This window comes from Bubalus bubalis, chromosome 12, assembly GCF_019923935.1.
Source record: "Bubalus bubalis isolate 160015118507 breed Murrah chromosome 12, NDDB_SH_1, whole genome shotgun sequence".
Classification (NCBI taxonomy): Eukaryota; Metazoa; Chordata; class Mammalia; order Artiodactyla; family Bovidae; genus Bubalus; species Bubalus bubalis.
In genome coordinates, this window is record NC_059168.1 from 77,374,258 (window position 1) to 77,386,763 (window position 12,506).

The window sequence follows — 12,506 nt, forward strand, 5'->3', positions numbered from 1 at the left end:
AAGGCAATGGCACCCCACTCCAGTACTCTTGCTGGAAAATCCCATGGACGGAGGAGCCTGGTAGGCTGCAGTCCATGGGGTCACTAAGTCGGACACGACTGAGCGACTTCATTTTCACTTTTCACTTTCATGCATTGGAGGAGGAAATGGTAACCCACTCCAGTGTTCTTGCTTGGAGAATCCCAGGGACAGGGGAGCCTGGTGGGCTGCAGTCTATGGGGTCACACAGAGTAGGACAAGACTGGAGCGACTTAGCAGCAGCAGCAGCACATTACTAATCCTAGATTTCTCAGAGGAATTCTAAGTGAGAAAAATAAAATGCAGAAACTTGTATGATCTTATTTTTCTAAAACAAAGATGTGTACACTGTATTTCTATGCTAACATCATTAAATTCACTAAAGCACTGATTATATGCACATGGAGAAAATCTAGGCTTTTATGACCTAACTTGGCAGAGATGGAAGAGTTATATAAACAGAAAGTTTATAAATTGTAAGAATAGAACAGAGAAAAGAGGAAGAAGAATATAAGCAAATGAGAGGAGGAAAAAAGTGCAGGAAATTATTATACCTAAAAATGAATGATATCTTTATTCACTTATGTTAAATTGTATATATATATATATATCATATATATGGTATATGTATAATATCACGTATCTTCAAAAAACTCTACCATTACTTTAGGCACCTGAAATATTTTTCCTTAAAAAAGAAAAAAAACAAGCTTAAAAACTAAGAGAAGATAATTATGGGAAAATGAGTAGAAATAAAGAAAACTAAAAGGAATTTAAATCATATAGGACTAAGTGCCACTAGATGGCAGTAAAACCCTCCAAAAATTATAGAAACATTTTTCTTAACTGCTAAACATCTTTCTTTACCTCATTAAAAACATTCAAATTAGATGATTATCAGGAATGAAGTTCCTTAAAAGACAGACTATAACCTTTAATAATAAAGGAGTTAATGTGTGTGTTAGTCACTCAGTCACGTCCGACTCTGCAACCCCACAGACTATAACCTGCCCGACTTCTCTGTCCATGGAATTCTCCAGGCAAGAATACTGAAGTGGATTGCCATTCACTTCCCCAGAGGAACTTCCCAACCCAGGGATTGAACCCTGGTCTCCGGTATCGCAGGCAGATTCTTTACCATTTTGAGCTACAGGGAAGTCCTAAAGGAGTTAATAGTCATATATAACTCTCTATTTCCTAACTCATCTGAAACATTCACATTTTTTAAAACTTATTAATTATGTCGTCTGAAAAGATGACACACTTAGTATTTACTCAATATGCATTTATCTCAAATCTTTTATGTGTAAAATAAGAAGACAAATTGAAAGAATCATTTATTGAATTTTTAATCAAGTAGAACAAAATGAAAACTGAATAGAATGTTTACAAATAAACCAGTACACACTAATGTACAATAGCATAAGAATTATCTAGAACTCTGACACAGTCACATGACATGGTATCCCAAAACCAAATAACTGAATAAATAAGCCATTAAGCAGCTAATATGTGTGTCATAAACATTTTCACTGAAACTCATACTGTATACATTACTAAGCATCTTTACCACATCTATACACCAAAAGGTCTTAATGATTCTTATAACGTATTTAAGTTATCCAGTTGTTCTAGTTACTACTTCAGAGTTTAATACATAAAACTACTGTGTTATCAAGTTCACGCATCCTGCAGCTTAGGAATCTGGGCATGATGGAATTGACTTGTCTCTGCACAATGCCCATGGCCTCAGCAAGAACAACTCAAATGCCTGGGGTCTGGAACTGCTGACAGGAATCTTTACGTAGCTTGGGTTTCTTCCCAGCCTAAATGCTAAACGTAGATTTCTTTCATGATGGTCCAGGGCACCAGGTACAAAAGTTTCAGAAAATAAGGTGAAAGTTGCATCACTGTTTATGACCCAGTCTTGTAAGGTCACGCTGCATCACTGCTCCCCTATGTTTCGATCAAAGCATTCACAAGCCTGTTAAGATCCAGGTGGTGAAGAATGACAAGGGGCACGCTGGATAAAAGCATGTGAGAATGGAAATATTACTGTGACAATCTTTGGATAATACAATATAACACAGTCTTCACTCTGGCCACGATTCACATCATTCCCATATGCAGACTACACTGTACCCTCCCCCAAGACCTGCAAAGTCTCAATCCACTATGGCATCAGGACAATCTTGAACTTCATTATCTAAATCAGGTCCAAGGGTAGATTAAGCTCCCAAGAAGTGGTTCCTCAAGTACAGCACCTCTCGCCCTGAAGATCTACAAAACAAAGCGGCATGTTACCCCACACGCATTTAACACACAACTACGGAACAAGCACAGGTTAACCTCTGTATGCACTCTCATTCAAAAGGAGGACAGCCAACAGGAATACAGTAATTGCTTAGAAATCTCTTTAACCTTGCTAGCTGGATTCCTCAAGTTAGCTACATTTTCAGTTTTCCATATTGTGGCAGTAACCATTTTGCTAAATTTTCTTGACTATATCTAACAAAGATTTCCAGTCTCCTTTTTTTCAGCTTCCAACATTTTCCTCAACTTCCTCAAAGCCCTCACTGACGGCCTCCTTGAAGCCTGCATCATGTTTCCTCTTTAAGACCCTTCCAGCTTCTGTCCATTGCTCAATCCAAAAGTTAGATCAGCCTCTCACTTCTGGTAACCAAAATCTGTTCCAGTTATTATTTCAACTTACCCCAAAGCCTAGTGATAAAAATAATGGTATTACTATGCTCACAGATTCTGTGATGCAGAAATTCAGACAGGATGGAGCACTGCTTCATAATGTCTGGGCCTTATACAGGGATATTAAAACAGTCATAAGCTAAAGCTATCAAAAACATTTCTTCTCATGTAGCATGGGTTTCTCATAAGAGTGGCTAGCTCACGGTAACTGGCCTCCTTACACAGCAGCTCAGCATCAAGCACAAGTATTCCAGTGAACAAGTTAGAGAAACACAGCTTTCATGACCAAGTCTTGAAGTCACACAGCATCATTTTCTACACTGTTTGAAGAAGAAAATAAGGACAGGAAATAGCACTGTGGCCATTTTTGGAAAATCCCCTATACCAACTAATCAAGAAATAAATGGTAAAGAAGATCAAAGTACTATTGTCAACCATGCATAATGACAGAAGGAAGAACTAATGGCTACAACATATCTGTGCTGCCTCTTAAAGCCCTATCAGAATAACAGAAAAAATTAAAGAGATAAATCCAAAGGACAAAAATAAAGACAGCAATGGAAAGAGAAAATCAGCTGATATCTATTCAAATAGTCGAATAGTCTGACCTAGACAGATTTTGCTAAGAGACAGCTGTGGAGATAAAGACACACCGTCTCATTCTAGCTAAGAGTTTGTCTGACATCTTGATCCAACTTTCCCTTCCTCTCCAATCCCAGGTAACAACTTTGGCCCAACTTCTCTGAAAGCAGAATCATGGTAGAGGATCAGAGCCAATCACTTAATATCTGAAACAGCATTTCCAAGGACATACCTTACAGCAGAGCTTTATTTTTATGAAGGAGGAGATAAGCAGGTAAAGCTCAAAAAAAAAAAGGATTTACTGAGATTTTGTACAGAAGAATTAAACCAATGACCTCAGTCCAACCCCAAATGCCTAGGTAATTACCTCTCCACTACTCAGTAGAGGAGATATATTTATTTATTTATTTTGGTCTGGGTACTACTACTGGGGCCCTGAAACCCTTTCTTATCTTACCAGTTGATAAAGATAAGAACTATTTTCATTATATTAAGATGTGCTTTGCCTTTTTCATTCTCATTCTCTCATGAGCACAGAATGGAATTTTCCAAGAACCACATGACATGTGATATAGAAACAGACTGAATGCAAAAGCAAGTATGAAAATCCAGCCATCCTCCATGAAGGCAGGCATTAAATTTATGAAAATTTAAAACAATGACATTGTTCTCACTGCTTTTTTATTTCAGAAATATCTTCAAAGAATTAGGATAATCTTAAAATCACACTATAAAATTAAAATATAATTAGATTGCTGTTTGTCAATGAATTATTTTTAATCTTCAATTTTTTGACATAGTGAATTTTGATAGATATAATCCACATAAACAAAAGCTCTTTGGGATCTGCACTAGTTTTTAAGATTATAAGGAGAACTTGAGAATAAAAGTTTGCAATCCACTGCTCTAGAGAATTTATACCGGAAATGAGAGAGGCTCCTAATTTGGTGATGTCAAGCGCAGAAGGCATGGGTAACATATTGTGTTCAAAATTTAGAGACAAAATGAAATACTATACATAGAATTCACCAACCTGTTTCCTAATTTAGCTTCCAGACTGATAACCTGGCATATATCCACCAAGTAGTAGATAAGAGGACTGTTAGCAGGGAAAATGGATCAAAGAGAAGCCAACATAACAAAATGCTTTGCTCCTGTCAGATCATACCTCAGCATATGAATGGAGAAGTTCCAATCATTGTTTTAAGTCTCTTCACTAACCAACATGAGTGGACTGGAAAAAAAAAAATTTGAGGAAAATCTAGGAGAACAAAACCAACAGTGCAAAGAACAAAATAAAACTTAAAAACATTTTTGCATCACTAAAACAGAACACAGATCTATAAAAAAAATAACCCCAGGGATATGAAAGATCCTCTCTCAGATGAGTATGTGGCTCTCCTAAGTCAAAGGGATCTCACATGTTTTCTGATGGGTCACAATTTAAGTATGAAGCATGTCCTGGGTGACAGAGAAAAGCTTTCATATGTTTGCCTTTGCTTACTTTCTTCTATCACGCTGTATGTCCAACCTTTATTAAAGTATTTTATGAGTATACAAGAGTCTTGTGAATACTTTCAACTATCTTACCCTGTGTAACCGTTACAATGAGTTAAGTAGTTGAGAGTGGTTCCAATAGCTTGCTCAACTGGTTGAGTAAAATGTGGACTCAATGGTGCTACACATAAAAATCAAGGTGTCCAGAATTCTATTTGAAAGTGAAAGTGTTAGTCGCTCAGTCCTGTCTGACTCTTTGCAACCCCGTTGATTGTAGCCTGCCAAGGTCCTCTGTCTATGGAATTCCCTAGGCACGAATACTAGAGTGGGTTGCCATTTCATTCTCCAGAGGATATTCTTGACCCAGGGTTCTCCAGGGTTCTATTTGTATAATATAAAACAATTCTCAAATGATGGCCTCCCCAGACCAGCAACACCACCATTACCTAGGGATTGTTTAAAATGAAAATTCTCAGTCCTCCTTCAGAGCTACTAAATCAGAAATTTTGGCACTGGGACCCAGAAATCCTGTTTTAACAAATCCTCCAAAAGATAGGATATATGCAGTTTGAAAACCTTTGATATAGAAGAAATTCATAGGGATATAACAATGCAAGTGTATTTACTATGTGACTTGTTCACTAATTCCCTAGTTCCCAAGGAACATTCAAAGAACATTTTCTTCACAACTGATTTAATAAATGCACTGGAATGACTCAGGGAACTCACACCAGGGCTCTGTAACAACCCAGAAGGGTGGGAGGGACATAGGGAGTGGGAGGGAGGGGACATATGTATACCCATGACTGATTTATGCTGAGGTATGGCAGAAACCAATGCAACATCATAAAGCAATTATCCTCCAATTAAAAGGAAAAAAAAGAAAGAAAGAAATATACTGGGGCAAAGGTTCTGACTATTATCAGCATGCCAGCTATTAAAGTGAAATATGGGGCTTCCTTGGTGGCTCAGATGGTAAAGGATCAGCCTGCAATGTGGGAGACCTGATTTGATCCCTGGTTTGGGAAGATCCCCTGGAAAAGGGAATAGCCACTGACGCCAGTATTCTGGCTTGGAGAATTCCATGGACAGAGGAGACTGGCGGGCTAGAATCCATGGAGTTGCAAAGAGTTGGACATGACTGAGTGACTTTCACTTTCAATTTTCATGCTACCTTTATTATGGGTTCACTATAATCAGTAAGAATGATGGGCAATTGTTGAGGAGAGGTAGCTAAGTTGGTAGGGCAGGAAGACACTGAATACCCTCCTTCCATAGACACACCACAATTACAACTACTTACAGGACCAACCGTCTATGATATTTATGATATCGTATGATAGAATATCAACTTAAAAGACTAGCAGAAAATATTTTCAACAACTAAAGACATATAGGCAGAAACAATAATACAGGTCAGGAGGAGTGGAGAAACAGTACAGTCAGGACCCACATCCCCATTTCAGCAACACACAAACAGAGGAATAGTGCAATCATAGAGGTCTCCTCCTTAAGAAGTGAGGTGTCTGAGCAATTGGGCTCCCCAGTCTAAGGGTCCTGCACAGGGAAAACGAGGCATCAGAAAACCTGGCTTTGAAAACCAGCAGGATTTTTGTTCAGGTGAGCTGGAAACCTATAGGAAACAGATTTGATGCTTAAAAAGTCACATGCAAAATCTCAAAGGCTCTGAGTTCCAGCACAAAGACAGTGATCTGAAGGGACTCACCTGTTGTTAATCCTAAAGAGCCTCCCACCCATAGCGATGGGAGGCAATGGGGAACCCCACCCCCCAGAGAAACAGATGCTGTCAGCAGCCATCTGGAGACCTTGTTCTAAGAGGACACTGGTGCTGGCAAGTGCCATTTTGGATCCTCCCTCTAGCCTGTGAGTGTTAGTGGCTTACCTGTCCACCAGCAGGCTAGCACAAAACCTGAGCTCCCAGAGCCCCCATAGTCTGCTACTCTAGGACCCAGCGCAGCTCCCAAACTCCAGGCAACACAGGAAGCCCTGCAAGGACCAAGGCTTGCCCTAGCCCCAAGCTGCCGGAAGCCACACAGACTGCAGAATAATGAATTACCCTCTTGTGAGCCAGCAATAGTCCCAAGAGGGCTTGTGCCACAGAGCCAACCACACAAGAAGCCTATCCACCCTCCAGTAAACCTGCAGCCACTTGATGCAGACTGTAGTCAACTGTGCCAGGGACCAATACCACCTACCACTGTACCCACAGCAGCCCTTGCCACAACAGAAGGGACCACGCAGCACATATAGGGGGCACTCTTAGAGCATATGGCTCTGCTAACCAGAGGGGAGCATGCCTCTGGGCTCTACAGGACATTTGTTACCTAAGACTACTACTTCAAGATCAAGATTTGGGAGAATGGCATTGAAACATGTAAAATATCATGTATGAAATGAGTTGCCAGTCCAGGTTCGATGCACGATACTGCATGCTTGGGGCTGGTGCACTGGGACGACCCAGAGGGATGGAATGGGGAGGGAGGAGGGAGGAGGGTTCAGGATGGGGAACACATGTATACCTGTGGCGGATTCATTTTGATATTTGGCAAATCTAATACAGTTATGTAAAGTTTAAAAATAAAATAAAATTTAAAAAAAAAAAAAAAAGAAACGTAATCAAAATACCAAGCATATAAACAGAACATTGAGCTGTCCAATGGTAAAAGTTGATGACAAACTAGAAAATTCTGGTCTTGGCTATGAGTACCTGGTATTAGACTTCTCCTATTAAATACAACTGGAGACAAAACCAAGAATGAATATATAAAATCTTCAAGCACCTATGAAGGGCTGTAAGAAAGAAGACACAAGAGAATCCCCGTAGTCATCCAAGTTCTCTCCCTCAGAAAATTACACAGGCCACAGTTCAGAAAATGCAAGCATAGGACAGTAGTTTTGCTAAATTAAGGATGCAGAAATCAAAGTTCAGTACACCTTGTGGTAGGTAGAATTTGCGATGCCATACTGAGGGGGGCCAGAAAGAGTGAATCCCTCAGGCTTGCATGGTAAGCCCTTAGTCCTTAGCCAAATTCAAAACTGCAAATTTACAGGGCAAGACTCTAATTGGTTGTGTTAAGAAGTTGAAATTGAAAAGAAATTCTAGAGGTAACAAGAGTACCTGCAAGATTTCGCATTTGGGGCCAAACTAGAGCATAAGCACCCCATAAAACAACCCTGGCATTCAGTTCAGACCCAAGAAAACTTATGCCATAGAAGTGGGGACCATGAACAAAGTGGAGAAACAAACAGATCTTTCCTTAAAATAAAACTGAAATAGATCTTTCCTTAAACTAAATCTTGGTATGATTCAGGTGATGCATTTGCAGTTTATCTATCTATCAGAACAAAAGTTTAAAAGACTTAAGAAGAAGAAAACATAACCCCAAAGCTGCTGCTGCTGCTAAGTCACTTCAGTTTTATCCAACTCTGTGTGACCCCACAGACAGCAGCCCACCAGGCTCCACCGTCCCTGGGATTCTCCAGGCAAGAACACTGGAGGGGGTTGCCATTTCCTTCTTCAATGCATGAAAGTGAAAAGTGAAAGTGAAGTCGCTCAGTCGCGTCCAACTCCTAGCGACCCCATGGACTGCAGCCTACTGGGCCCCTCCGTCCATGGGATTTTCCAGGCAAGAGTACTGGAGTGGGGTGCCATCGCCTTCTCTGAACCCCAAAGCTACTATAATATAAATTCACACCATCCATCATATAATTTTTTAAAAAGGCAGGAAAGACTGATCAATAACCAAGAGAAAATAATCAGTTAAATCAGGCATCTATTCATGATGAAATTCTCAATAAACTCAGAATAGAAAGGACCTGCACAACATGATTAGAAGTTAAGATACCTACCACAAATATCATATCTAATGGTGAAAAGACAGAAAGTCTTTCCTCCATGACAGACTACAAAGCCCAGATGCGTGCTCTCACAACTTTTCAACATTATATTGAAAGTTCTACCTAATGTAATCTGATAAGAAAGGCATCTAAACTCGAAAGGGAAGATTATCTAGTTGTAAATGACACTATCTTCTATGCAGAAAATCCAAAGGCACACACACGCACATACATACACGCACATGTACAAAATAGAACCAAAGAAAAAGACAGAAAGGTCACCAGACAGAAGATCAAAATTCAAAATCAACTGTATTCCTATAGATCAACAATGAATAACTGAAAAAATAAACTTAAAAATTTAGTATCAAAAGAATGAAATATTTAGAAACAAAATGCTTATAAAAATTCAGGCTGGCTTTTCATGAAAATTTACAAGATGATTCTCAAATTCAAATAAAAATGTAATATAGCCAATGGAGCCCCAAAATTGGAAAAACAAAAAAACTACGGAGACTTACCTTTCTAACATCAAAAATACTCCAAAGCTGTAATAATCAAAGTAATTAGGTAGCAGCATGAGACTAGTTATATAGATCAATGGACTAGAATTAAGAGTCCCCAAGTAAATCCTTACATTTTTGGTCAATTAATTCTGACAAAGTTTCCACAACAACTCAATGAGCAAAGAATAGTCTTTTTAAAAAAAAGTGGTGCTATAAAAACTGGAAATCCATTATGCAGACCCAACTTTATACCATAAATAAAATTAACTTAAAATAGATCAAAGATCTAAACATAAGAGCTAAAATTCTAACTCTTAGGAAAAACGTGTAAATCTTCATGATCCTGGATTATACAATGATTTGTTATATATGACACTGAAAGCAAAAGTGACAACAGAAAAAAACAGGTACATTGAACTCCAAAATTAAACTCTTATGCTTCAAAAGAGCATCAATCAAGAAGATAACCTACAGAATGGGGGAAAATATTTGTAAACCATACACAGGATAAGGGGCTTGTATCCAGAATATATAAAGAACTTTTATTATTTAACAATAAAAAGACAAACATTTTTGCGGTGAAAAAGTTTGGACATATTTACACAAAAAAGATATACAAATGAATAATAACCATATGAAAAAATGCCCAATATCATTAGTCATTAGTGAAACGCAAATTAAAACCAGAAAACAGCATTTCACATACACTAATGTGGCAAGAATAAAAATGGCAGGTAACAGATATTAACAAAGATACAGAGAATCAGGTGCATATATATGACTAGTAGAAATGGAAGAACGGCACAGCCACTTAGGAAAACAGTTCACTGATTCTTTAAATGTTAAACATAAATTTACCATCAGTTCAGTCACTCAGTCGTGTCAGACTCTTTGCGACCCCATGAATTGCAGCACACCAGGCCTCCCTGTCCATCACCAACACCCGGAGTTCACCCAGACTCAAGTCCATCAAGTCAGTGATGCCATCCAGCCATCTCATCCTCTGTCGTCCCCTTCTCCTCCTGCCCCCAATCCCTCCCAGCATCAGAGCCTTCTCCAATGAGTCAACTCTTCGCATGAAGTGGCCAAAGTACTGGAGTTTCAGCTTTAGCATCATTCCTTCCAAAGAAATCGCAGGCCTAATCTCCTTCAGAATGGACTGATTGGACCTCCTTGCAGTCCAAGGGACTCTCAAGAGTCTTCTCCAACACCACAGTTCAAAAGCATCAATTCTTCGGCGCTCAGCCTTCTTCACAGTCCAACTCTCACATCCATACATGACCACAGGAAAAACCATAGCCTTGACTACACGAACCTTTGTTGGCAAAGAAATGTCTCTGCTTTTGAATATGCTATCTAGGTTGGTCATAACTTTCCTTCCAAGGAGGAAGCATCTTTTAATTTCATGGCTGCAGTCACCATCTGCAGTGATTTTGGAGCCCAAAAAAATAAAGTCTGACACTGTTTCCACTGTTTCCCCATCTATTTCCCATGAAGTGATGGGACCGGATGCCATGATCTTCGTTTTCTGAATGTTGAGCTTTAAGCCAACTTTTTCACTCTCCTCTTTCACTTTCATCAAGAGGCTTTTAGTTCCTCTTCACTTTCTGCCATAATGGTGGTGTCATCTGCATATCTGAGGTTATTGATATTTCTCCTGGCAATCTTGATTCCAGCTTGTGCTTCTTCCAGTCCAGCATTTCTCATGATGTACTCTGCATATACGTTAAATAAGCAGGGTGACAATATACAGCCTTGACGAACTCCTTTTCCTATTTGGAACCAGTCTGTTGTTCCATATCCAGTTCTAACTGTTGCTTCCTGACCTGCATACAGATTTCTCAAGAGGCAGGTCAGGTGGTCTGGTACTCCCATCTCTTTCAGAATTTTCCACAGTTTATTGTGATCCACACAGTCAAAGGCTTTGGCATAGTCAATAAAGCAGAAATAGATGTTTTTCTGGAACTCTCTTGCTTTTTCCATGATCCAGCGGATGTTGGCAATTTGATCTCTGGTTCCTCTGCCTTTTCTAAAACCAGCTTGAACATCAGGAAGTTCACGGTTCACAAATTGCTGAAGCCAGGCTTGGAGAATTTTGAGCATTACTTTACTAGCGTGTGAGATGAGTGCAATTGTGCAGTAGTTTGAGCATTCTTTGGCATTGCCTTTCTTTGGGATTGGAATGAAAACTGACCTTTTCCAGTCCTGTGACCACTGCTGAGTTTTCCAAATTTGCTGGCATATTGAGTGCAACACTTTCACAGCATCATCTTTCAGGATTTGGAATAGCTCAACTGGAATTCCATCACCTCCACTAGCTTTGTTCATAGTGATGCTTCCTAAGGCCCACTTGACTTCACATTCCAGGATGTCTGACTCTAGGTCAGTGATCACACCATCGTGATTATCTGGGTCATGAAGATCTTTTTTGTACAGTTCTTCTGTGTATTCTTGCCATCTCTTCTTAATATCTTTTGCTTCTGTTAGGTCCATACCATTTCTGTCCTTTATTGAGCCCATCTTTGCATGAAATGTTCCCTTGGTATCTCTAATTTTCTTGAAGAGATCTCTAGTCTTTCCCAATCTGTTGTTTTCCTCTATGATCCGGTAATTCTACTCAGATATATAGCCAAGAGAAAGGAACACATGTATTCACATAAATGCTTATAAAATATCTTTTTAGCAGCACTAATCATAATAGTGGAAACTTAGGAACAGCTAAAACAGTGTATTCACACAATGAAATGCAGGGATTAACGTTTAGCAGAAATGATAGTGGATGATAAAAATGTTATAAAAATTACTTCTGATGACAGTTCACAATTTTTTTAATTACAAAAAAAATTGACAATTTATGTCATGGTGTCTTATTATATTTGGGTCTTTAATCAGTTTGGGTTTATTTTTGTATATGGTGTGATAAAATGTTCAGATTTCCTTCTTTACATGTAGCTGCCCAGTTTTCCTGCTTGTTCAAGAGAGGCTGTCTTCATTGTCTGTTCTTGCCTTCTTTGTCATAGATGAATTGACCATTAGTGCTTTGGTTTATTTCTGAACTCTTTTCTGTTCCATTGATCTGTGTGTCTTTTTGTGCCAGTACCATACTAAAAGAAAGTGAAAGTTTCTCGGTCCTGTTTGACTCTCTAAGACCACCAGACATTGAATTCTACACTTGAAAAGGGTATATGATATGAAAACATGCCTCTAATTAGTTTTTAAAGTAGCAAAATTAAAAGTCACAGACAAAAACTGAAAAAATTCATTGTTATTAAGAGCCAAATTAATATAAATTAAAATATATCAGAAAATAACTTCAAAAATGAAAACAAACACTTCAAAATT

At 38.8% G+C, this 12,506-nt stretch overlaps 1 protein-coding gene across 2 annotated transcripts in view; it reads right to left on the bottom strand.

Annotated features, from left to right (window-relative positions):
• Window positions 1-1,342: 1,342 nt before the first annotated feature.
• Window positions 1,343-12,506, bottom strand: part of TDRD15 (tudor domain containing 15) — a 29,758-nt gene continuing 18,594 nt past the window's right edge. The window contains exons 2-3 of one of the 2 annotated variants that reach the window (XM_044926206.2): window positions 4,472-4,537; window positions 1,343-2,298 (exon numbers count right to left, since the gene is read on the bottom strand). In XM_044926206.2, coding sequence (XP_044782141.1) covers window positions 4,473-4,537 — 65 coding nt within the window. In that variant the 3' untranslated portion in view covers window positions 1,343-2,298; window position 4,472. The remainder of the gene's footprint in view (window positions 2,299-4,471; window positions 4,538-12,506) is intronic. The other variant, XM_044926207.2, reaches the window with a different exon arrangement.